The 25,000-nt window shown below is 41.8% G+C and overlaps 1 protein-coding gene and 1 pseudogene across 3 annotated transcripts in view; both read left to right on the top strand.

Moving 5' to 3' along the window:
* LOC138977839 (integumentary mucin A.1-like) overlaps positions 1 to 5,259 on the top strand; it is a 7,352-nt pseudogene extending 2,093 nt beyond the window's left edge.
* A 1,665-nt stretch (positions 5,260 to 6,924) lies between these two features.
* LOC138978583 (echinoidin-like) overlaps positions 6,925 to 25,000 on the top strand; it is a 19,230-nt gene continuing 1,154 nt past the window's right edge. For 2 of the 3 annotated variants that reach the window (XM_070351327.1, XM_070351329.1), the window contains exons 1-4: positions 6,925 to 6,988; positions 22,722 to 23,009; positions 23,504 to 23,668; positions 24,258 to 24,479. In XM_070351327.1, the coding sequence (XP_070207428.1) occupies positions 6,940 to 6,988; positions 22,722 to 23,009; positions 23,504 to 23,668; positions 24,258 to 24,479 (724 nt within the window). In that variant the 5' untranslated portion in view covers positions 6,925 to 6,939. Of the gene's footprint in view, positions 6,989 to 21,926; positions 22,143 to 22,721; positions 23,010 to 23,503; positions 23,669 to 24,257; positions 24,480 to 25,000 lie in introns of those variants that run through there. The other variant, XM_070351328.1, reaches the window with a different exon arrangement.

Raw genomic sequence — 25,000 nt, forward strand, 5'->3', positions numbered from 1 at the left:
CGCTCTCATTTGTCAACCATATTGGTTTAAATTTTGGTCAAGTAATCTTCGACAAAGCCCGGACTTTGGTATTGCATTTCATCTTGGAGGCTTAAATATTAATTAATGTGTTTGCTCATTAAAGTTGTCATTAAAATCGATTTTTCGTAAACAGATTGAAAATTGATTGCATCGTATTCTTCATTAAATTTTGAATCTAATAATATAATACAAAAGTAATGTTTACTCATAAAATGTGATCACAATTATCGAAAATAGGTTAATTAGAACTACGATTACAATTTAAGAAATCGATCCAAAATTGATTTAATCTTATTCTTTATCATTTCCTGATTCCAAAAACATATAGATATAATATGTTGTATTCGAAACAAGCTGAGACAGTTAAAAAGAATAAAGAAAAGCGCGCTTTCCTATGGCATTCCATTTGTCAAATAATTATTTGGATACTTTTTCATGGGTTTTTCACCAGTTTTAGCTAAATAATCATTATTTAGAAGCTCATGTGCTAAATAAGTAATTGTTTATAAACAATGTAAAACAATTCCAAATAATTTTGTGTTTACGTAAACCATTCATTATTTACCTAAACAATTCATTGTTTACGTAAATAATTCATTGTTTACGTAAATAATGATTTATTTAGCAACATTGCTGATTGTTTACAAACAATGTAAAATACGTCTAAATAATATATTGTTTACGTAAACAATATATTATTTAGACTTACATTACATTGTTTATAAACAATCAGCAATGTTGCTAAATAAATCATTATTTACGTAAACAATGAATTATTTACGTAAACAAGGAATTGTTTAGCCAACACATTTTCCATTATTTAGGGGTTTCTAGGATTCGCTTCTGAACTAAGTTTTATGTCTTTCAGTGATTACTATAATTGAATACACTCTTATCTTAAAATAGCTGTTGTTTGGATATTATTTTGTTTATTTTACAAGCCGAAATTGCTGTACGAAAATAACTGATCTCAAACACAGTCAAAGGTCAAGGTCAATTAAGGTTTTTCCCTGCCGGGAGTGTTTAGTGTTTGCATTTTCTTGCTTGAAGTTGTTGAAACACATTTTTTTCCCCGTATGTTCTCTGTAACTTACAGATAAAAAAAAAAAGTTTAATCATGCAGTAAGAGAAATGGAAAGAGAAAGTTTTTGTTGAGACAGAACAGAAAACTTAGGACGGAAAACTTTTTTTCAACAACTTCAAGGGAGAGAATGCAAACACTAAACACTCCCGGTCATGACCTTGACCTTTTGTTTGTTTTCGCATTCAGTTCTTTTCGTACGGCAATTTCAGCTTGTAAAATAAACAAATTTACGAACATTTTCTGATAAATAATGTTTGGAGATACCTTGTATTGAATTATAGTATATACACAAAGAAAAAAATTTCATTATTTAGCGAATCTGCTAAATAATGCATTATATAGGTAAACAATGATTTATTTAGCAACTGCTCACTTTATCCACCCAAAAAATATTATTTTGTGAAATAAGTGATTATTTGTGTAAACAATGCATTATTTACGTAAACAATGAATTATTTACGTAAACAATGAATTGTTTAGGTAAACAATGAATGGTTTACGTAAACAAAAAATTATTTAGAATTTTTTTACATTGTTTATAAACAATTACTTATTTAGCACATGAGCTTCTAAATAATGATTATTTAGCTAAAACGGGTGAAGAAAACATGAAAAAGTATCCAAATAATTATTTGACAAATGGAATGCCATACTTTCCTGCTCACCGCAATACGCTATTTCGCTATTCTTGCATGTCAGTTTCACTACGTGTTGCACGGTAAAAGTGAGCGACTTCCTTGCCGCAGGGATTGACGAAGTTGTTTTGCTTTGGTGAAAAAAAAATGCAGTGCGTTCAGTTTTATTCTGTGGGTTTGACAGATTGACTAAATGTTGTAATTTCGCCTTACGCGACTAGTTTCTTTGTGTTATCTAGTGTATGTTAATTGATTTCTGTTACGTTAATGCTAAGGTACACTGAGGTGACTATGGTTAATGCTAAATGTTACCTCATTCAGTTGCTAGTAGTATATACCGAGCAACAAAAGAAACGCAAACAAATCGTCATTGTTTGATTGACAAAATCTCCAACAATTATAGAGTTAGAATTATTAAACCACAAAAGTTTAATGAAGGCATGTTTGACCTTACTTTTGTGTGATTATTTTGATGCTGTGACTGTTTTAACACACGAGCCAAGCAGGTTTATCGTTAAACACATAATGCGCGCTCGCAGCACGTGCAAGTAGAACAGGAGAAATATGATGCGTGAGATGTGTTCACTAATGCATTAGCAATGAAAAGAGACCATGGCACGCTTGCTGCCAGTCTCACTTTTGAAACAGCCAGGATGCCAAGATTGACACCACCAAAATGCCAAGTCGATTTAAAGCTGGGGGTGATCCAGAAGCGCTGGCATGTGCTTTAAACGTGCATATTCCAACAGTTTATCACCTTCTGCATTGTTCTGGTGACATTGGAAGCACTGCAGTTATGCAACGCGGTGGATGTTTTCGCATTACCCCACTAAGACAAGATCGCAATTTCCTGCCACAACGTCTTCGACATCGATTCAATTCAGCCGCTGACACTACTAGTGTCCGATCAGTGGCCAGAGAGCGCGATGAAGGCTGACTGAGCGAGACCTCCAAAACTTGGTTAAACCTACTTGTCCCGTGTATTAAAACAGTCGCAGCATCAAAATAATCACGCAACAGCTAGGTCAAACATGCCTTCATGAAAATTTTGTGGTTTGATAATTCTAACTCCATAATTGTTCGAGATTTTGTCAATCAAACATTGCAGAATTTTTTCGCGTTTCTTTTGTTGCTCGGTATAGTTAAAGTTAGAGTATTTCTGGCCAACCTAGCCATCAAAAGGAATGACATTACTTTTCCACAGGAAGTGTAGCCCATTACACCCACTGGGCGTCCGGTCAGCCGGGCATTGTGGGAGGTCTGGAGGACTGCGCTGGCATGGACATCAGTGACGGGGGGCGCTGGCACGACTTCCGCTGCGAGGACTTCCTCTTCGTCTCCAGTGATCACTACTTTGTCTGTGAATACCGTAAGTCTCATGTCATATTGCCTTGGTAAATACGATATGCGAATACCGCAAGTGGGATAGATGAGTGAGGGGGGGGGCAGGCTTGGGCGGAGGGTGGCGAGGGTTACTTGCACGACGACCACTGCTTTCTCATCTCAAAATGAACACTACTTCGTCTGTGAATATCGTGAGTCTGATTTGTTTAACACTGTGTGTGTACGATATGGGGGTTAGAGGAAGGAACTGTGATGCCATAATTCGTAGCTTTGATTCCAAAATTTGGCGTGGGATTTCCATCGATATATCATCTTTCTGCAGGCTTTCTGCCCAACTGCGTGTATGTACGCACGCACACGTTAAAAAACCCAGTTATATCAGATAATTATGCTCTAGTTTGAAAAACAAAATTTCTGATTATTAGTCCGCCCCCCCAGCCCTATTAATGTGTAATAATGGTACCAAATGGCAATGGTAATTAAAGCTATGTCAATTTTAAACTTTAAGCATGCTTTATACATCAAATAGCTCTCCATCTCGGCCCCCGTCCCTCCCCCCCCCCTTGTCTGAAACACACACATGACCCCCCCCCCACACACACACACACACACATACACGCACTCACACACACACACACACGCACACACACACACACACACACACACACACATACACACACATTCGCATACATGGAATAGTGTTTCTCTATTGTATACATTTGTTTTTGACAGCCATAGTCAAGCGACCAACGAAAACGACCACCACCACCACAACAGCAACGACAACAACAACAACAAAAGCTCCGACAACTACACCACAACCAACAATACCCACGGCTGAAGCACCAACAACAACCACAACAACAAAAGCTCCGACAACTACACCAGAACCGACAATGCCTACCACGGCTGAACCAACAACAACAACAGCCCACCAGACTACAACACAACCAACAACAACACCACAGCCAACCACAACAACGACAACAACACCACTACCTACCACAACACCAGTAATGACGACGACACTGATGCCTACAACAACTACACCGACACCAACCACAACAACTTCTGCTCCCAAAACTACACAAAAGCCCACACCCGAGCCGACGACGACGACAACAACGACAATGAAACTGACTACCACGACACAGGAACCGACAACGACACCGCTACCGACAACGACGACGACGACAGAACAGCCAACGACGACTCCGCAGCCGACATCACAAGAGTCGTCGACAGTGTTTGCGGATGCCACAACAGGTAGAGTCCATGTTATCTTTCCAGGGAAGCAAATGTGTCAGTTCTGAGGTAGAGGGGCGAGGTGTTAGTGTTGATGTGTATGTCTAGAGAGACTGTGTCTTGTCTCTATGTGTGTCTGTGCATTTGTCTGCGCCTGTGTCTGTGTTTGTGTATGTATGTATGCGTGTGTGTGCTTGTGTATGTATACGTGCGTCTGTGTGCGTGCATGTGTGTATGTGTTTTTGTGAGTTTCCGTGTGTTTGTATACGTTTAAAACCGTGCGTGGGAGATAGAGAGAGATTGCGTCTGTCTGTGTGTTTGTCTGTCTGTGAGTCTGTCTGTCTGTGTGCGTGTGTCTGTCGGTCGGTCTGTCTGTCTGTCTGTCTGCTTATGCGTGCGTGTGTTAGAGTGTGTGTGTGTGTGTGTGTGTGTGTGGTTGTGTTAGTGTGCGTGTGTCTGTCTGTCTGTCTGTCTGTCTGTCTGTCTGTCTGTCTGTCTGTCTGTCTGTCTCTCTGTCTCTCTGTCTGTCTCTCTGTTTGTCTCAGTCTGTCTATAAGTCTCTCTGTTTATTTCCGTGCATAATATAAATGAGTTTGAATATCTCGCTGTAAGTCTGTGATGTGCTTATAAGTATTTTAGGGCTGGCTATTCTGCAGCCGATCTTGTCATCAATGTCTTCACACACGTGATTGTGAATGTGCCTGGCCTGTGGTTGCAGGGTGTCCCCCTTTCGTGTGTGGCTTGGACTGCGGACTGAATGGCTACAAGATCAGTGATCAAGGCTGTACGGCTTGTGAATGTCAAGTCTGAAATTGACGCTGACAGCCCGTGACATTCGGACTTTCGTTTGACGTGTGTGTGTGTTTTTTTTAACCGTTTATTGTATGTACATTTTCTCAAGTACATGATAAATTTTGTCGTGTCATTTATTCAAAAAAGAAAAGTAATTCAGATATTGATTTAGATTTGTTCATACTTTATTCTATTCTATTCTATATGAGTGTGCATTTAATTGCAAGTATTTAATTTTAATTTTATTTATAACTTTTTAACAATATATTGTTTCTGTGGGTTAGGTGATTACTTATAGTATATATTGCTGGCACAATGCTTCTCTTTGGTTTCAAGAAGGAGGCTGTATGAAAATAAATGCTTGATTTGGCAGACTGATGTAATGCCTTATTCTAAATCTTTGTTGTACGAACGTAGCTTTTCGGTTCATACTGTTGTAATATGTTGTGTTCTGCTCTGGTCTGTTCTTTTGTGCTGTGTTATGTTGGGTCCTGTCCTGTCCTGTCCTCTTTTGTTCTTTCCTGTCCTGTCCTGTCCTGTCCTCTGTTGTCCTGTCCTGTCCTGTACTGTCCTGTCCTCTGTTGTCCTGTACTGTACTGTACTGTACTGTACTGTCCTGTTCTGTCCTGTCCTGTCCTGTCCTGTCCTGTCCTCTGTTGTCCTGTCCTGTCCTGTCCTGTCCTCTGTTGTTCTGTCCTGTCCTGTCCTGTCCTGTCCTGTCCTCTGTTGTCCTGTACTGTACTGTACTGTACTGTACTGTACTGTCCTCTATTGTCCTGTCCTGTCCTGTACTGTACTGTCCTGTCATCTTGTCCTGTGCTGTACTGTCCTGTCCTGTCCTCTGTTGTCCTGTCCTGTCCTCTGTTGTCCTGTCCTGTCCTCTGTTGTCCTGTCCTGTCTTGCCCTGCCCTGTCCGCTTTTACCCAATCCTGTCCTGTCCTGTCCCCTTTTGTCCTGTCCTGTCCTGCCCTGTCCTCTTTTGCCCTGTCCTGTCCTGTCCTGTCCCCTTTTGTCCTGTCCTGGCCTGCCCTGTCCTCTTTTGCCCTGTCCTGTCCTGCCCTGTCCTCTTTTGCCCTGTCCTGTCCTGGCCTGTCCTGTCCTGTCCTCTTTTGTCCTGTCCTCTTTTGTCCTGTCCTCTTTTGTCCTGTCCTCTTTTGTCCTGTCCTGTCCTCTTTTGTACTGTCCTGTCCTGTCCTGTTGACTTAAATCATGATCATGATCATGATGCTGATGACGATGATGATTATGATGATGAGGAGGAAGAGGAGGAGGAGGAGGATTCTTCAAAGAAAAACATGTTTCACGCACTTGAAGGTACATTACTTCCTGCGTAAGAGATTGTGGCTTGCAGTCTCACATCTGGCCAGGCTTTAACATAGGAGGAGGTCAAGCCGCCACTGGGACACTCGCTTACAGTGCCAACAGGCTGACTGGTGTCTGTACCAAGTGAGATGTTTTGTCATGAATTAAGTACTGGAAAAAAACAACCACTACTGGCTTTTCAGAAATTAATCCATCAAGAAAGACTTGGAAAATCTGAGTAACTGAGCAGAACAGTTTTTACGAGTAGGAATGCACCTTTAAATTCATAACTCAAATAGCTTAACCGAGCGCTTCGTCTGCAGAATTAAGTGATCATTGACACAAGTACACTCCCAATTGTAGGTCAAGAAATGTTAACTCTGTACTCTATATTTTCATCACGACAAGTCAAGGGAAAAAGACGATTACAGCCAAAGTAGGTCCCTGGGGCATTGTCCCCAGCAAATAAAAAGAGGCACTCTACTCTTCTGATTTGGATTTTGCAGGTTGAAGAAAATGGAGTCCAAAATACTGCTGGCGTTTTTGTGCGGCGTGGTTGCATGTAGTAAGTGCTTTCAAATTCTTCAATTAGATTCAAATTCTTTTTTTCTTCGTCTTTTGTTTTCTTTTTTTTTCCTGTTTCTCAACCCATCGACCGACAAGCCAACCCTCCTTTCACGCAGTTTCGTTTATGCGTTTACGTGGACTTTGGACATCGTTCTGATTGCTCCCAATCTGTGCAGAGTTTGACTTTTTTGTTCCTCGTTTTTCTTGTTTTTCAGAATTCATTTTGTAACGGACAAAAATAAAAACGTATCGCACTTTATCGCACGCACTAACGCACACGCACACAAAGAGCAGTCAGGCGTTAGATGTATGGTATAAGACCAAAAGTGGAAAGATACTCTTGTAGCGTGACAAAACCTGGGCAGCTCTGATGTTGTACACAGGTGTACAAGTGAGATATCTTTTTTGTACTATAGCACAAAGTTGTAAATACTTTGCGTTGTAATATTAGGGGGAAAAACGAATTGTGCATGGTGTGTGGAGTGTTTTTTTTAAATAAAACAAAAATGCTTGCAGTTTCCTTTGTTTCTTTTCCTTTCTTTTGATTTCTTGTAAATTATCCAAGGACCAATCTGCGTTTAAAGGGATATCATTCTTAATCATTAGACATGATGGCAGAATAAAAGTGCAAAGACACCCATGTACTCTAACATGCACACACACACACGCATGCACACACACACACACACATACACGCACGCACACACACACACACACACACACACACACACACACACACACACACACACACACACACAAAGTCAACCTGTGATTTGCCTGGATTCAAGCCTGTAATCCGAGGATCCCACGTGCAGTGCTCTACCAACAGAGCTACCCCAATAGCGGAAACAGGAACGCAAATGTGTGCGTGAAACATTGGACCAAAAGTCTACTTCTAGTTCCACTGTTTAGATAAATAATATTTTCCAATTGTTTTAAATATCATGAAGTAACGTGCTGTCAAGGATATCCCTGACTTTACCCCAAAAAATAATTGTCCAGCTGAAACATGTTTCAAAGACGATTACTGCTAAGAAAGACATCAGTTATTCAAAAACTGTAGAAAACCCCATGAGTAAGAGTACGTGAAAACAAAATAAAAGAACCAACACGTTTTCAACGAGAACTTTCCGGGTATGTCTTTTTGCACATGCAGTGTTTGCAAATTACCTCAGACGTTGTTACATGTAGTCAAGTTTTGACTAAATGTTTTAAACATAGACGGGGAATTGAGTCGTGGTGTATGTGTTTGTGTGTGTGTGTGTGTGTGTGTCTGTGCGTGTAGAGCGGTACAGAGGAAATTACTGGACCGATCTTCATGAAACTCTACAGGAGAGTTCCTGGGTATGATATCCCCAGTCCTGTTTTTCATTTTTTTGATAAATGTCTTTTATAACGTCATGTCCGGCTTATTGTGAAAGTTGAGGCGGCATTGTCACACCCTCATTTTTCAACCAAATTGATTGAAATTTGCAATCTTCGTCGAAGTCCGGACTATGGGATTGCATTTTAATTGGAAGATTAAAAAATTACTTAATTTGCTTGCTCATTAAAGTTGTCATTAAAATCGAATTTTCAGAAGCAGATTAAAAAATGATGGCATTGCTTTCCTCATCAGTTATTCTTCTCCTGAATTCAAAAATATATTGATATGTCATCTTTACTTGAAAAAATGTGCTCAGAATGAAAGAAAATATGTTCAGTTAGTACTACGGACGCGTGCTTTGCGGAGGCGAGCGTGACCCGTCTCGCTCTTTGGTATGGGTAGCCGAGACTATCAAATGTAGTCTCGGCGATGAATGGGTTGTGGTGTTGATTTTGACTAAATGTTTTTATATCGCTTCACGCGACTTGGTTTTTTTCTGACGAAGCTCGACCTCTTTAACGATAGACATTTGCTGAATGTCATTTTGACTTTCATGCCATTGTAATTTATTCAAGAGGTCGGCTCCGTGGACAAATGCAATTCGTCAAGAACCTTATCATGTTGCCCCGTTGATCCACAATTTCATTCTTCAAAAACGTGATACGTTGGGCTTTAAATACGTACAATTTTTACCTATTCATAATTCGTCTTCTGTACTCACTTTTTGAATTAATTGCAACGTCACAAACCACATCTGTGTGCTGTCAGAAGTACAAAAGGCGTTTATGAATAGATCTGCATCTTGAAACGTCTTATTGATTGCTGGACATGTGAATTATGTAAATTGTACTGTAGTCAACTTAATTTCTATTACTCCTTGTTATATGGGCGAGGGCCGGATGAAAAAAAAGCATGTCTGCAAGCGTTGCTTATTATCTGTCATCCTTAAAAACAAGTTCAATTTAATGTTATTACATTCAACTCTCTCTCTCTCTCTCTCTCTCTCTCTCTCTCTCTCTCTCTCTCTCTCTCTCTCTCTCTCTCCCTCTCTCTCTCTCTCTCTCTCTCTCTCTCTCTCTCTCTCTCTCTCTCTCTCTCTCTCTCTCTCTCTCTCTCTCTCTCTATTTCATACTCGGGAGCCTATGTCTGGAACTCCCTACCTACGTGCTTAGAATCGATCAGTAACCTTAAAACATTCAAAACACATCTGCAAAAATACATTCAAACATCACTTTAATGTGATGTGCCTGGTTGCTCAAACGTATGTATGCCCTCTATCCTTCTGAAATGTGCATGTGTTTGTCTTGCGTCAACTTGGTGTGTGTTCTGATAATGTATGGTTGTCATTACAATACAATACAATACAATACAATAACTTTATTAATCTCTAAAAGAGAAATTACATTGCTGAGCGTTTGTGTCCGTAATAATAACATACATAAAACATTCAAAATAAACATTTGTTCTTTGTCCTGAGAAAATATAGCACATTGGTTATCACATAAGAAAGTATATTAAAAATAAATTAACATGCATTCACCATCAACAATGCACAAAAGAAAGTCAGCACCTTGCCGGTTATCACATATTGTCTAAGATTAAGAGAGTAGAATGCAAAACAAAATCAACAATACTGAAACAATACAGAACACTGACCCCGTGCATCAGAGCGACAACACCAGCATCTACCGCCCCACCTGAGAATTGAAGATGTGAATTGCAGATGGAATGAACGAATTTCTGTAGCGTGTGGATCTTGCGGTTGGTTGTCTGAATCTGTTGCTCCTGTCTGTCCGTCTACTGTCAAATTCCGGTCTGAGTGGGTGCGAGTCGTCAGCCAAAATCTTCTGTACCTTGTCAGTCAGTTGTCGTTCATGTGTTGATGTGAAATTGTCCTGCTTCCTCCCAACCACCCCACTTGCTTTCCTGATGAATTTATCTAATCTATCCCTGTCTTGCTTGTTGATGTTGCCACCCCAACACACGGAGCCAAAGTACAACACACTATTGCACGTTGAAGTGTAAAACATCTGAAGGATTTCTTGTCTGATGTTAAAAGACCTGAGTTTTCTCAAAAAGTACAGGCGAGAGTGGAGTTTCTTCACAAGGGCATCAGAGTTTGGTTTCCATGTCAACTTATTGTCTATAATCACCCCCAAATACTTATACTGCTCTACCTTCTCTACGACCTCCCCCTTGATCACTATCTCCCTGTGTACATGTTCCCCCCTCCTGTTGTCCATTATCATTTCCTTTGTCTTCCCCACATTAAGCTCTAAATAGTTGTTTTCACACCACCCCACAAACCTATCTACCTCCTGCCTGTAGTCAGAGTCGTCGTCAACAGTCAGCAGTCCGGTCAGTCCAGTGTCGTCAGCAAACTTGGTTATGGGGCAGGAGTCACTAGAACTTCTGAAATCTGCTGTGTAGAGAGAAAAAAGAAAAGGTGAGAGTACTGTGCCTTGTGGTGCCCCTGTGTTTGTGCAGATTGTGTCTGAAACTGATTGCCCCCCCACCCTAACATACTGTGGCCTGTTTGTCAGGTAGTCCATAACCCAGAGGATGGTGGCTGCTGGGACATTCATGCTAAAAAGCTTCTCCGCCATTAAATGAGGCTGTATAGTATTAAAAGCGCTGGAAAAATCAAAGAACATCAAGCGAATATAAGAGCCAGGCTTTTCTAAATGAGAGTAGATCTTGTTTAAAACATTCAACACAGCATCATCAACACTCCTGTTTTTCCTGTATGCAAACTGACATGGATCAATAAAATCTTTCACACAATCACTCAATTTGAACAAAACAACTCTCTCAAAGACTTTCATACAAACAGAAGTAAGTGCCACAGGTCTCAGGTCATTCATGGTTATCACAGTCTTTTTCTTTGGCACAGGAACAATGCATGAAGTTTTCCATAGGGCCGGTACCCTGCTAGCACCAAGCGACATGTTAAAAATGACTGAAAAAATATAACTAAGTTGCTCTGCACATAGTTTTAAAACTTTGGGCATCATCCCATCTGGTCCCCCCGCCTTGCTAGCATTAACATTCTTCAGCCCCCTCTCCACCTCTTCTTCCGTCACCACTATTGGGGAATCTCCTTCCGTAAGCCCACTATCACTGGTCAACCTGTCCCGCATTGCCTTCCTTTCCCCGCTGAAGTCATGTTTATCGAAGCGTGCATAAAACTGGTTGAGATCATTTGCATCTGACTGCGTAGCGTTGCTTTTTTCCTTACTCCCACCCTTCTTCCCCTTGTAGCCACTCATGACATTCAACCCCTCCCATGCCTTCTTCATGTTGTTCCCCGTGAAATTTCCCTCTACCTTCCTCTTAAACTCTTCCTTCCCCCTCCTTATCGAACTCTGGACCTCCCTCTGAACCTCCCTCATGTTACAATTCCCTTCTCTAAAAGCTTTCTTCTTCTTATTCAGCACATCTTTGATATCTTTCGTGACCCGTATTGTGATATCTGTATATCACATGTCTGTAAAGAATGATCTTATTCAATTCTTATATTACTATTATTGCGTGTGTCTGCGTTTCATCATAAAAAAGTTTGTTCCTATGTATTCCCATTTCGATTATAACCATTTTGTTTGCTTAGATCAGGACTAGCTGTAAGAAAGGTCCTGCGGACCTAATGGGTGCTATCTTTCCTGTAATAAAGTTCAAAAGTTCAAAGTTCTCTCTCTATCTCTCTCTCTCTCTCTCTCTCTCTCTCTCTCTCTCTCTCTCTCTCTCTCTCTCTCTCTCTCTCTCTCTCTCTCTCTCTTTGCCCGACCTGGAGTGAAGATGATTTCACTGAGTTGGCCAGTCTCGCCACCGCAATGGCTTCATTGTCCCCTAACGACACCAATCTAGACATGATGACAGAAAAGATCGCATCCGTCCCACTTCCCTTTGTCAGCTCGTACTTTACCGACTGGGACGATAATGATTTCACTAGTCCATCCTCGTCTGTCAACAAAGCCCCCCACAAAACCCCAGCGTCAACTCCGCTCACCCCTGCACGCGGCATACGGACCCGCTCTACTAAAGCTCTGCGGCAGCGTCGTCAGTCGAGCCGATTTTCCCCTCCCAAACTTTCCCCCTACATCACCAAATGCCGTGTGGAGGAGCTAGAGCGGGAAGTACTGGGTCTGCATGACTTTATTGGAAGGCTGCAAGACGCAGCTTTCTCTGCCATCAGTGACACTGAAAAACGCATCAAGGCCAGTGTCCAGATGGACAACAGCCACCACGTAGACGAGCTCCGTGACGAAATCAGCCACCTGCAGTCACGCATCCAGTCCCTTGAGGCTGAAAACCAAAAACTTAAGAGTGGTGTAGGGGATCTCACTGCTCAGGTGAAACAACTTCGTCGAATGGAACGACCGCAATCCAAGCCCCCGTCCCCGCCCCCGCCCCCGCCCCCTTCCTCAAACACTCATGATGTGAACAGTTCTATGCGCATCATCAAGACCGCAAATGTGCAACGATCTGACCCAACTACTTCACAGTCACCGACAAAGTCCCCCCCTTCCCTCACACCAGTAGCTTTCAATGACGACAAGAGAGATGTGAACTCAGCCTCGTCGGACGTGTCAGCGCCACTCAACTGTGTCATATCTCCCTCCTCTTCCTCAAACAATGCAGTTCCCCGGGGCTGTAGTGAAGCCCAGGACCCCGTTAAAGAGAACAGGAGACGTCATTCCCCCCCGGAGAAGCTTCGCGCTTTTGCTGTTGGTGCCAGCACAACGTTCCTTTTACTGGGCGACTCAACAGTGAAATCTATTGACTTAAGTAAGTCTCTACCGTCACCACGCGACTCCCCCCAAAAAATTTGCGTGTCGGGAATGACGGTACAGGACTTGAATGACTGGGCAAAACACATAGAACCTGTGCCTTCTGTTAGACGTGCGACATTCCATGTCGGAGTTAACTCCTGCATGCAGACGTCAACAGAGGTTACAAGCGACCACTGGGCTGAGCTAGTCATGTCTCTACGTCACGCCTTTCCTCTAGCCAGTCTCCATGCGTCTTCTATTCTCCCTGCCAGAGGCCGCTCCCCCCTCAATGATTTGATTAGCCCATCCAACTCCAACTTGGCCGCCGTCTGTGAGCGATTGGGTGTTCAACTCGTCAACTCGACTCCGATCTTTCAGACAGCCAATGGGGCTCCTCGTCTGGCCCTGTACAGGGACAGGATTCACCCAAGCCCTAAGGGGACAGCCAGGTTGGCTGAAACCCTTTTCCCCTTTCAACATCGTCCTCCAAGGCAAACCATCTCCCGCAAACAGCACGCCCCGCCCCCCCAAATGGCCCCCAAGCAAGATGGTTACGGTCAGCCCAGTAGCCCTGTGAACCCTCCAAATCATCACTACGACGCTGAGTACCCGCCCCTGCAGCAGCGTGATCAGCAGTGGAACGCTCCCCCCTTCGTCTCCTCTACACCTCGTCATCAGGACGTCACGCCGACCCTCCCGCCTGGACACTTCGTTCCGCAACATCCGCCGCCGCCACCTCCCGACTTCAGAGGAGCGCTACCCCCTGCTGTGGCTGCAGCCCCCTTCCCACCGCGTGGGTCCTACTTCGAGGAGGGAGACTATCGCCCTGTCCAAGGCCCAATGACAGGTATGCAACATGGCGTTGGCGCCTATCAGGTGTCTGACCCCGCCCCACGTCACCTTCAACCTACGGCGTTCAACAATGTGCTTCCTGACTCCGCCCGTCCAATCGTCCCGCCGCCTGTACACCCAGCAGTAATGCAGGCCTATGTTAATTACCTTCAGGCCTTTCGCTTCCAGCAACCAATCGCCATGCCGTATTAATTTGTGGCTTGTCTTTTGGCAACTGTGTGCAGTGTAGAGGAGAAGCTGGCTTGGTCCAATTATATCTGTGTAATAGTAATTTGTGATTTGTTTCGGAATCTGTGTCTTGAAGGTGTGTAGCGTAGGGTAGATGCTGGTTCGTGAAGTGTCTCTGTGTGCCGAGTAGAAGCCCAAAAGGGCCCTTTTCTGATAACACTCACGTAAGGTGTGATCTGGAAAAGAAATACTGCTGAGTTCTCTGATAAATTTTATTCTCTACTTTTGCTACCCGTGGTACCTGTTCTGCAAAAGTATTCTTGTGTGCTGGAATTACACTGAGTTTAAAAAAAATAAAAATAAAAATTTTAAACTCTCTGTTGCGGTTTCCATCACGGACAATTTAAGTGCCTTGGTAGACACTGACATTTGCTTTTCCTTTTTCTTGTCCGGTTTTACTGTGACAAAAGGAAAATACTTTTCTCTGATCTGACCTACATTGTGACCTAATTATGCCGTTGGGTGATTCTACATCTGGCCTTCGTATAGGACACCTTAACGTTTATCATTTGTTTAACAAAGTTCCAGATGTGTGCTTAATGTTAAACCGACCAAACAAGCCAATTCATTTGTTTGGACTTAGCGAAACTCGCCTTGATTCCAGGATCGACGACACCTCTATTGACATTACTAACTATACAATTTTAAGACGCGACAGCAACCAGTCTAGTCATACTGGACTTGTGCTTTACATCCATGACAGTATTGTGAAAATCACAAGAAGGAGAACTGATTTGGAGTCAGAGAATGTGGAGTGCATCTGGACGGAGATAAAACACTCTAAATCTCCTTCTGTGTTAGTGGGGTATATATATAAAAATCCAGCCTCTTCACTTGCATGGATTGACGATTTTGTGCGCATGATGGACAACGTTAATAACTGTAATTCTAACATTCTCCTCTTAGGTGATTTTAATTATGATTTAAATAAACCGCAACATGCATGGTCTTCTACTACATCGCTGTTTGGTCTTCAGCAATTAATCAAAGATCCAACAAGAGTAACCAGTACTAGTGCAACGTTAATTGATCATATTTACACAAACAATGTGTGTAATGTTTCTAAAGTGTTTGTATCCAATGAAAGTATAAGTGACCATTGCCCTATTTTTTGCACTTGGTCTTTTAAATTACCTAAACGTCCGCCTAAGGGCCATACAACAATTGAGTACAGATCCTTTAAAAATTTCAATGAGACGGATTTTTTGCGAGACATTGCTTCTGTGCCCTTTCATCTTATTTGCAATCATACTTGTCCAAATAGTGCCTTTTCTGCTTTGTATGAGGCATTTTTGCCAATTATTGATAAGCATGCACCGTTGCGCAAAAAGAGGGTTAAGCACCCCACACTTCCCCCGTGGTTAAATGAAGACATTATAAACGCCATGGCTCTTCGCGATTTCTATAAAGAGAACAAATTAAAAGCTGATTACAAGAAACAAAGAAATAAGGTCTTAGACCTCGTGCGCCGGGCCAAAAGGCATTATTTTAATAAACTTGTTTCTGAGAAGAAAGATACCGCTTCCTTATGGAGAGCAATAAACGAAGTAACTGCAAAATCTAAAACCCGTCAACATTCAACTTCGGTTGGTATTTCACCCAGTGCCTTTAATGATTATTTCTTATCTCTTCCTAGTAAGCTTTTGGAGTCTACCTATAGGGAAAATGACAAAAGCGAGTATGAATGCCCACAATTTCTTCAATTATTTTGCCAGGCTAATATGAAAGAAGTTGAACCTTTTAACATCCCATTCATTGCAGTCCACGAAGTCGGGCGACTAATAACTGACTTGAGTAATAAAAAGTCAATGGGACCCGATAACATACCCGCTTCCTTACTCAAGTTAGCGTTACCCTTTCTTGTTGAGCCAATTACGTATGCGTACAACTTATGTATTGACCGAAATGTGTTTCCAGAAATGTTTAAAACCGCAAAAGTAATTCCACTTCCCAAAACAAAAGACTTAACCGACATAAACAATTTTAGGCCAATTTCGCTATTGTCTGTTCTATCAAAACCATTAGAAAAACATGTACAAAAGTGCTTGCTTCTGCACATGGAAAGCCGTGGTCTTTTCGCTCCATCTCAATCAGGATTTCGCCCTAAACATTCGTGTCACACAGCTCTCGTTAAACTATGCGATACATGGCTCTCTGCCATTAACCATTCGGAAACAGTCGGCGCCGTCTTCCTCGATTTTAAGAAAGCGTTTGATATTGTTGATCACACAATTCTGTTAAAGAAATTATCTTGTTATTTAGGCGACGCATCCTACTTACCTTTTTTTCGTTCTTATTTAGCGAACAGAACGCAGTTTGTCTCCCTTAGTGGTAATCGTTCTTCGATAGGACGGCTCATGCACGGCGTCCCACAAGGATCAGTTTTGGGCCCACTTTTATTTTGCATTTACATTAACGATCTACCACTCTATATATCAGACAAGACGGTTATTAATGACCTTTTCGCAGACGACTCGTCTCTTTACACGTCCGGTAAAAGTTTACAATCTATTGAAACCTCTCTTCAAACGAGTTTGAACAACATATTTGATTGGTGTAAACAAAACTCAATGATTATACACCCAGGCAAAACTAAATGCATGGTGATCACAACACGACAGAAACACCAACTCGCTCCTCTGAATCTTCATCTCAGTTTAAATGAGTCACCCATTGAGCAAGTAACCAGCCATCGTGTTCTCGGGGTCACCATAGACGCTGAATTAAAGTGGCAGTCCCACCTCAACCGTGTTACCAAAACCTTATCTAAAAACTTGTTCCTTCTCTCCAAATTAAAGCATTACGCTGATACCTCAGCACTCAAGTTGTTTTATTTTGGTCATATTTTACCTCACCTGAATTATGCATCTACACTTTGGGATGGTTGTAGCGATGTTCACTTAAAAAAAGTCAATTCTCTTCACCGTCGCGCAGCTAAACTTATCATGCCGGGTCCACAATTATCAACAGATCAAAAGCTTAGCAGCCTTAATTTTCTATCACTTAAAGATCAGTTATTATTTAATAAGGCTCTTTTAATGTTTAAGGTACAAATAAACGAGACCCCACAGTACATGCGATCATTATTTCAGAAAGCAACAGACAGATATGGCTCAAACAAATTAATTTCCCCGCTACCCCGTATTGATTTATATAAAACCAGTTTAGCGTTTTCGGGCTCAACAATTTGGAATTCGCTACCATGTGAGATAAAGGGGTCAAGCACGATTAAACACTTCAAAGCGCAGCTTCGCAAATATCTGTTGTCACGAACAGTTACATTCTGAAGCTGTTTCTAGCAAGAATGCATTGCTATCACTAACCTCTATATATTTTGTTGATGATGATAATGATGTCGACGATGATGATGATGATGATGATGAAGTTGTTGTTGTGTGTGTGTGTCCGTGTGCGTGTGTGTGTGTGTGTGTGTGTGTGTGTGCGTGTGTGTCTCTGTGTGTATGTATGTGTGTGTGCGTGTGTGTATGTGTGTGCGCGCATATGTGTATGTGTGTGTGTGTATGTATGTATGTATGTATGTGTGTGTTTGTGTGTGTGTGTGTGTGTGTGCGTGTGTGTGTATGTATGTGTGTGTGTGTTTGTGTGAGTGTGTGTGTTGTATTGAGTGCGAACGTGATTGCAGGCATGCGGCGCGCGTGTGTGTGCGAGTCGAATTTTCTTTTCCTTTGTATTATCTTGACATACATGTACATTTCAATGTTCTATTATGCATTATGTAGTCGTATAGGTAATGTTGTAATTAGTAATACTGTATGATTGCGATTGACAATTGTCCTTTTATTGTCTTTATCTTTATGTCTTAGTTTAGCAGGGACAGATTGTAAGACTAGGCGTGAGCCTAAAATCTCCATCCTTGAGTAATAAAGTTCGTTCGTTCGTTCGTTCGTTCTCTCTCTCTCTCTCTCTCACACACTCTCTCTCTCTCTCTCTCTCTCTCTCTCTCTCTCTCTCTCTCTCTCTCTCTCTCTCTCTCACACACATTTTTGGTCTCTCTGAGTCAAGATTAAACAGTAACATCACGGATGCGGAAGTTAAGATTGAAGGATATAATGTCGTACGTCGAGACCCAACATCAACACGAGAAACTGGTTTGCTAGTTTATATTCACAAGTCTTTATCATTTCATAGACTTCATCACTTAGAGCAGCATTCACTATGGCTAGAATTAAAATTGCCTAAATCAGCACCAATATTGATAGGTTTCTGCTACAAGAATCCAGCTGAACATATTAACTGGTTCGATAATTTTGATGATATGATGGACGCTGTCAGTCTAGAATCCAGAGAAATTATACTTTTGGGGGATTTTAATCTTGATTTAGTGAAACCCAACAAATGCTGGATGGAAAGGTTATCCCTGCATAATTTACAACAGTTAGTAACGATTCCAACAAGAGTTACAGCTACCTCATCTACGCTTATAGACCATATCTATGTGTCAACTCGAGCTAACATTATTGAAACCTCAGTTCCAAGTTTTAGCTGTAGTGATCATTTTCCAGTGTGCCTCACGTGGTCGAAAAAAGGGGTTAGAATCCCAAAACGAAAACATAAATTTATAACATATAGGTTATTTTCAAAACTTGATCAAGATTCATACCTTTCGGAACTCAGTTGTACACATTTTTCAATGATTTATAATTATACTGACCCCGACGAAGCATTTGATTTATGGTACAACTTGTTTATAAAAGTATATGATAAACATGCACCATTTCGAACCTCTCGTGTGCAGCAACATCCCAAACCTAAGTGGCTTACAGACGACATTCAACATGCGATTGATTACCGCGATTTTCTTAAACGGAAGGGAAAAGAAGAAGAATACAGAAAACAGAGAAACAAAGTAACGTCCATGAAACGTGCAGCTCGTAGAAAGTATTACCGTGAGCTCGCTGCATCCAGTTCAAAACAAAACTCAAAAGCCATCTGGAAGGTGATCAACCAATTATCTCGTAAAGATACAGTAAAATCTTCTGTTATTGATATACCTGCTGATGATCTGAACATTCATTTTACTTCTATTGTTGACAAAATAATTACAACTGATAGATCGAAACAGAATAATCTGGACAAGTTGAAACAGTTTTGTGATTCAAAAAATATTACCCATAATTTAGACATTCCTCTGCTATCTGTTAGCGAAGTCTTCCATTATCTGTTGTGCTTAAAACAAACAGGTACTCGTGGTTTGGATAATCTTGATGGGAAAATTCTGAAGTTGTCTGCCCCTTTTATTGCAGAATCCCTTACATATGTTTATAATTTGTGCCTTGACAAATCCTACTTTCCCACCAAATTAAAGGAGGCGAAAGTAATCCCGCTATTTAAATCAGGTAGTTCTTCTGACCCCGCCAATTACAGACCAATCTCAATTCTTCCTGTTTTATCAAAACCACTTGAAAAACACATATTTACACACTTGACCACTCATTTGAAGAAATACGATCTTATCCATTCCAACCAGTCAGGTTTTAGAGAAAATCATTCGTGCCACACAGCATTAACAAACCTTCTTGAAAGTTGGCTTAGTAGCATTAATAATAATCAACTCTGTGGTGTCTTATTCGTCGATTTTGCTGAAGCTTTCGACGTTATTAATCATGAATTACTGTTAAGAAAATTAGTTGAATATAGAATGTCACCCCAAACCTTATGCCTGCTCTCCTCTTTCTTAGCTGGGCGAGAGCAGTCTGTCGGCGTTAATTCAACCGTATCCAGCAAAAGACCTGTGTTATACGGGGTTCCCCAGGGCTCTGTCCTTGGACCACTACTCTTTTCCCTGTATATTAATGATCTTCCTCTTAGTATTAATGATGACTGCGAACTCTTTGCTGACGATAAGACCCTACACACTACTGATAAAAAATTAGACAAAGTTTATTCATCGTTGCAGAACAGTGTAGATGATCTCATTCATTGGACGGAGTATAACCACATGAGTCTTCACCCTAAAAAGACCAAATACATGTTAATAACAACAAGACAAAAGAGACAAAACATACGAAACAATCCTCATTCCATATTAATTGGTAACGACGCAATAGAGGAGGTAGGAGATCATAAAGTTTTGGGAGTAAATATCGATAATAATTTGTCTTGGGCCCATCATGTTCGGTCGGTATGTAAAACAATGTCCAGAAAAATATATCAGTTAAATAGAATTGAACACTTTCTAGATCAGCACTCAAGGTTATTATACTTTAACGCATATATACAAACCATCACAGATTATTGTTCAACCATCTGGGACTCTGCCAGTGCTAATATTTTAAAACCATTGTATAGTTTACATAGGCGAGCGCTGAAACTAATTTTACTGAAACAATCCAGTCTTGTATTTGATGATTATAAGAAACTTAAGATTCTCCCACTAAAAGAAAGATTTAAATTAAATGAAGGCGTGCTCCTTCACAAAATACTTTCCGGCCGTGCACCACGAACTTTCGTTGCAAACTTTAAAGTCAAACCAAACCGAAAGTTTAACGTCCCAATTCCAAGGATAGATCTCTTCAAATCAAGCTTAGCCTATTCTGGTAGCGTCCTGTGGAATTCTCTCCCGGAATTTGTGAGAGTCCCAATGAATCTCAATACTTTCACAAAACACCTCTCACTGTATTTAATGTTAAATTACGAAAAATCACAGTGATGGAAGACTTCGTTTGGTTATATTTTCATTTGTCCAAAGCATCAGTGTTCATTATATCCACACAAAAACACTCAAAGCTTTAATAACACATTTACTCAGGCATGTGTAGTCAGCATTGTTTTCACTACGTTACATATACGACGCTTTATATTTGTGTATAATATGTAATGTGTAAATATTCATATGTTGTTGTTTTTCTCTACCTTTTTTTCTACGTTAAATATCCGTGTAAATATGTGATTAGATTAGTCCCCTCTCTGGGCGAGGGCTGGTTGAAAAAAAGCTCGTTGTATTGCTTATGCCACAACCCTCGAAAAATAAAATTTGATTTGATTTGATTTGATCTCTCTCTCTCTCTCTCTCTCTCTCTCTCTCTCTCTCTCTCTCTCTCTCTCTCTCTCTCTCTCTCTCTCTCTCTCTCTCTCTCTCTCGGTTACATAAAAAGAGACAAGACATGGAGAGAACCATTACAGACACGATCACCCCCAATCGCAACGACGGAAACAGGACGTGGAGAAATGCATTGTGCGATTGGCGTGACTCTTTTGGGGTTGGTGGGTTTTTTTAAAGTCAGAGAAAGTTGCTTGTAAGCAAGATTTTATCAATGTATTATGCACCATCTGGGTTTTCCAAAGTTTTGCACGTGGTGGGTACCCCAAGTAAAAAAAAAACCAACAATATATGCACCTGCAGACTGCACTAATGTTATGGTGACACTGCTGCGCTCTCATGGTGACCAAATGCTGAATTTCGCAAAACACACATTTATGCCCGCTCGCATGCAAACATACACACGCACAAACGGACACGCACGCACGCACGCACGCACGCAGAAGACCATGTTTGTGCGAATTCACGCACGGACGGACGAACACACACACATACACACACACACACACGCACACACACACACACACACACACACACACACACTAGCACACACACACGCACGCACGGTCTGTTTTCTTTATCTTTTATAACCAGGTCGACAAGGACAAAGAAAGACCTACAATATGAATAGACTGGAGATAAGAAACTAGCATTGTCAGTATTTTAGAACCGGCACAAAAAGTACTTGTGCTCCAAAGTGGAAGAAAAGACTTGTCGTTTTTGAGACGTCTAGATAATACCCCACATGCATGAACATCTAGCTTAAAGGCAAACATCTGTTCTGAAACGTTATTGTGTGTCTTTGCTGTTGCTACCATCACACTGTAAACTATGGGTTTGAAGGAGTGTCTTGTGCTTGTTCTGGCTTCTGGTTGCGGTACGTATTAGAATAGTCTTAATGAGTTTCTTTTCTTTCTTTCTTTCTTTCTCTTTTTTGTCTGTCTTTCTGTCTTTCTTCGTTCTTTGTTTCTTTCTTTCTTCCTTCCTTTCTTTCGTTCTTTCTTTCTTGCTTTCTTGCTTTGTCTGAATGTGTGTGTGCGTCCGTCCGTCAACTGCGGATTCTTCTGCTTGTCGGTGAGTCGGTCTGTGCTTCCGTGTATGTGTGTGTCACTCGTATGGTTGTCTTCATCCTGCATTACTTTGCTGTACACTTTCCTGGATGATGCACTGTATTATGTTGAGAACGACAAACAGAAACTCCCGTGAATGTGTGTGTGTACTCGTATGGTTGTCTTCATCCTGCATTACTTTGCTGTACACTTTCCTGGATGATGCACTGTTTTATGTTGCGTACAACAAACAGAAACTTCTGGATTTTCTAGTTGTAATGATGGATAGACGAGCAGATAGACGTTTGAGTGACTGATTGATGAATTGATTGATTGATTGATGGATTGATGGATTGATTCGTTTGTTCGTTCGTTCGTTCGTTGACTGACTCTTTCGTTTTCTACAGCACTGGCAGCCAACTACACAATCGACGACTGTCCTGCCAGCATTCCACATGACCGCCACCTTCAAGTTTTTGGCGACACTTGCTACAGTTTCATGACCTCACACAGACGAGAGTTTGACGCGGCTGAACGAGAATGTGAATCGAACCTCGGCCATCTTGTCATCATTCGGGATGCAGCGACGCAAGATTTCCTCTACAACGCCTTGAGGCACGACCTCCGCTACAACGGGGTGGTGTGGATCGGTTTGTCCGATAAAGTGAACGAGGGACAGTTTGTCTGGGTGGACGGTGAGTCGGTTTCTTTCTGCTCTCTTCTTACCCATCCACCAACCGCCCCACCCCATGGTCCTGCATCCATCCCCTGTTTTTGTTTTGTTTTATATAATAAATTTTTCTTTGCCCTGTAATTTTTCGCGGTTCATTTTTTTTTTTTTTTTTTTTTAGTCGTGTCACCATTTACGCGTTCTCTAACTGTCAAAAGTTTCTTGGACCGATGTCGAACTGTTCTTTTTGTGTGACGTCATCAAAACGAAGTCCTCCGCGGCGGCCATTTTCCTTCCCACACTAAGGTCGTCACGGCGTCAACTGTCACGTGATATGCGTGCTTCACGTGGCTGAAGTCGGTTGGCTGGCTGGCTTAAATGTAAACTGAGCAATTAATGACTGCAATGTTGTTGTTGTTGTTGTTGCTGTTGTTCTTGTTCTTGTTCTTGTTGTTCTTGCTGTTGTTGTTGTTTGTTGATTTGTTATTTGTTACATGAATATCTGTTTTGCGTCTTCAGGCAGCCCAGCGCACTACACTCACTGGGCCAGCGGACAGCCGGGCATACTGGGTGGACTGGAGGACTGTGTGGGTATGAACATCAAACAGCAAGGCCAGTGGAACGATTACCAGTGCGAAGGCTTCCTCTTCATCTCTAACAGTCACGTCTTCGTCTGTGAATACCGTAAGAAACGAACTTATATCTTTTACTTTGTTTATGTGTTTCTCTGTGTGTGTGAGTGTGTGTGTGTGTGTGTGTGTGTGTGTGTGTGTGTGTGTGTGTGTGTGTGTGTGTGTGTGTGTGTGTGTGTGTGTGTGCGTGCGTGCGTGCGTGTGTGTGTGTGTGTGTGTGTGTATGTGTGTGTGTGTGTATGCGTGCGTGCGTGCGCGTGTGTGTGTGTGTGTGTGTGTGTGTGTGTGTGTATGTGTAGAGAGAGGAAGAAAGGAGTCAAGGAGGTAGGGGGGAGCAGGGATGCGGATGGTGATGGTTGTGCTGTGAGGTGATGGAGATGATTTGTTACTCTCTCTCTCTCTCTCTCTCTCTCTCTCTCTCTCTCTCTCTCTCTCTCTCTCTCTCTCTCTCTCTCTCTCTCTCTCTCTCCCTCTCTCTCTCTCTCTCTTTCGCATCCTTGTAACGTCTGTGGGGAACACTAAAAAGGAACGATGATATATTACGAGCATCTCATACTCCAATCGCTGAACGAGTGTAAAGCAGAAAGCACCTGTCTTCATTAAATATTACACAAGACTGATGAAAATTCTTTTTCGAACAGCTCTGGGACCCACGACAGCACCACCGACAACAATACCAACGACAGCACCCACACCAACAAACGCCGCCGTCACCGGAGGCTCATCATCGCCAATGACGGCTGCAGCGACCTCTGCTTCCTCAGCTGGGTCAACAGTGCCGACGCAGCAGACTACAACGCCACAGGCCATGACATCAGATACGACACAACAGACAACAACTGCAGCAACACAGGCAACAACAGGTAATGATCTAAATACGAGGGATCATTGAAAAGTGTGAAGTATTTTCCTTCGCATGTAAAACGCATTATAGATGACTATAGATCCAACCAGGGTTTTACAGAGAAGGCAATCTTACACTCGGACACATACCAACACTTAAGAGCTCAGCTGCTTTCTGTGCAGAATTGAACATGTTTGTTGAATTAATTAAAGTAACAGTCTATCCCTTGTAAACAATACGACTCACAATCTCATATCTGCCAAGGCTTAATGATGCATGGAATAAGACCATCCCACGACTTGGACACTTATCTGTATCTCAGTTTGACATTAGGCATATGGCTGAATCCCTGTTTCACATTGGGGGAATATGTCTGTGTCTAGGTTTGACATCAGATGCATGTTTCCATCTCTGTGTTGATAGGTGCATGTATAAATCTCCGTGTTTAAAGAAGGTGCATGTCTGTATCTCTTTTTGACATCAGGTGCATGTGTGTATCTCTTTTTGACATCAGGTGCATGTGTGTATCTCTTTGACATC

Source organism: Littorina saxatilis, linkage group LG10, assembly GCF_037325665.1.
Source record: "Littorina saxatilis isolate snail1 linkage group LG10, US_GU_Lsax_2.0, whole genome shotgun sequence".
NCBI classification, from domain to species: domain Eukaryota; kingdom Metazoa; phylum Mollusca; class Gastropoda; order Littorinimorpha; family Littorinidae; genus Littorina; species Littorina saxatilis.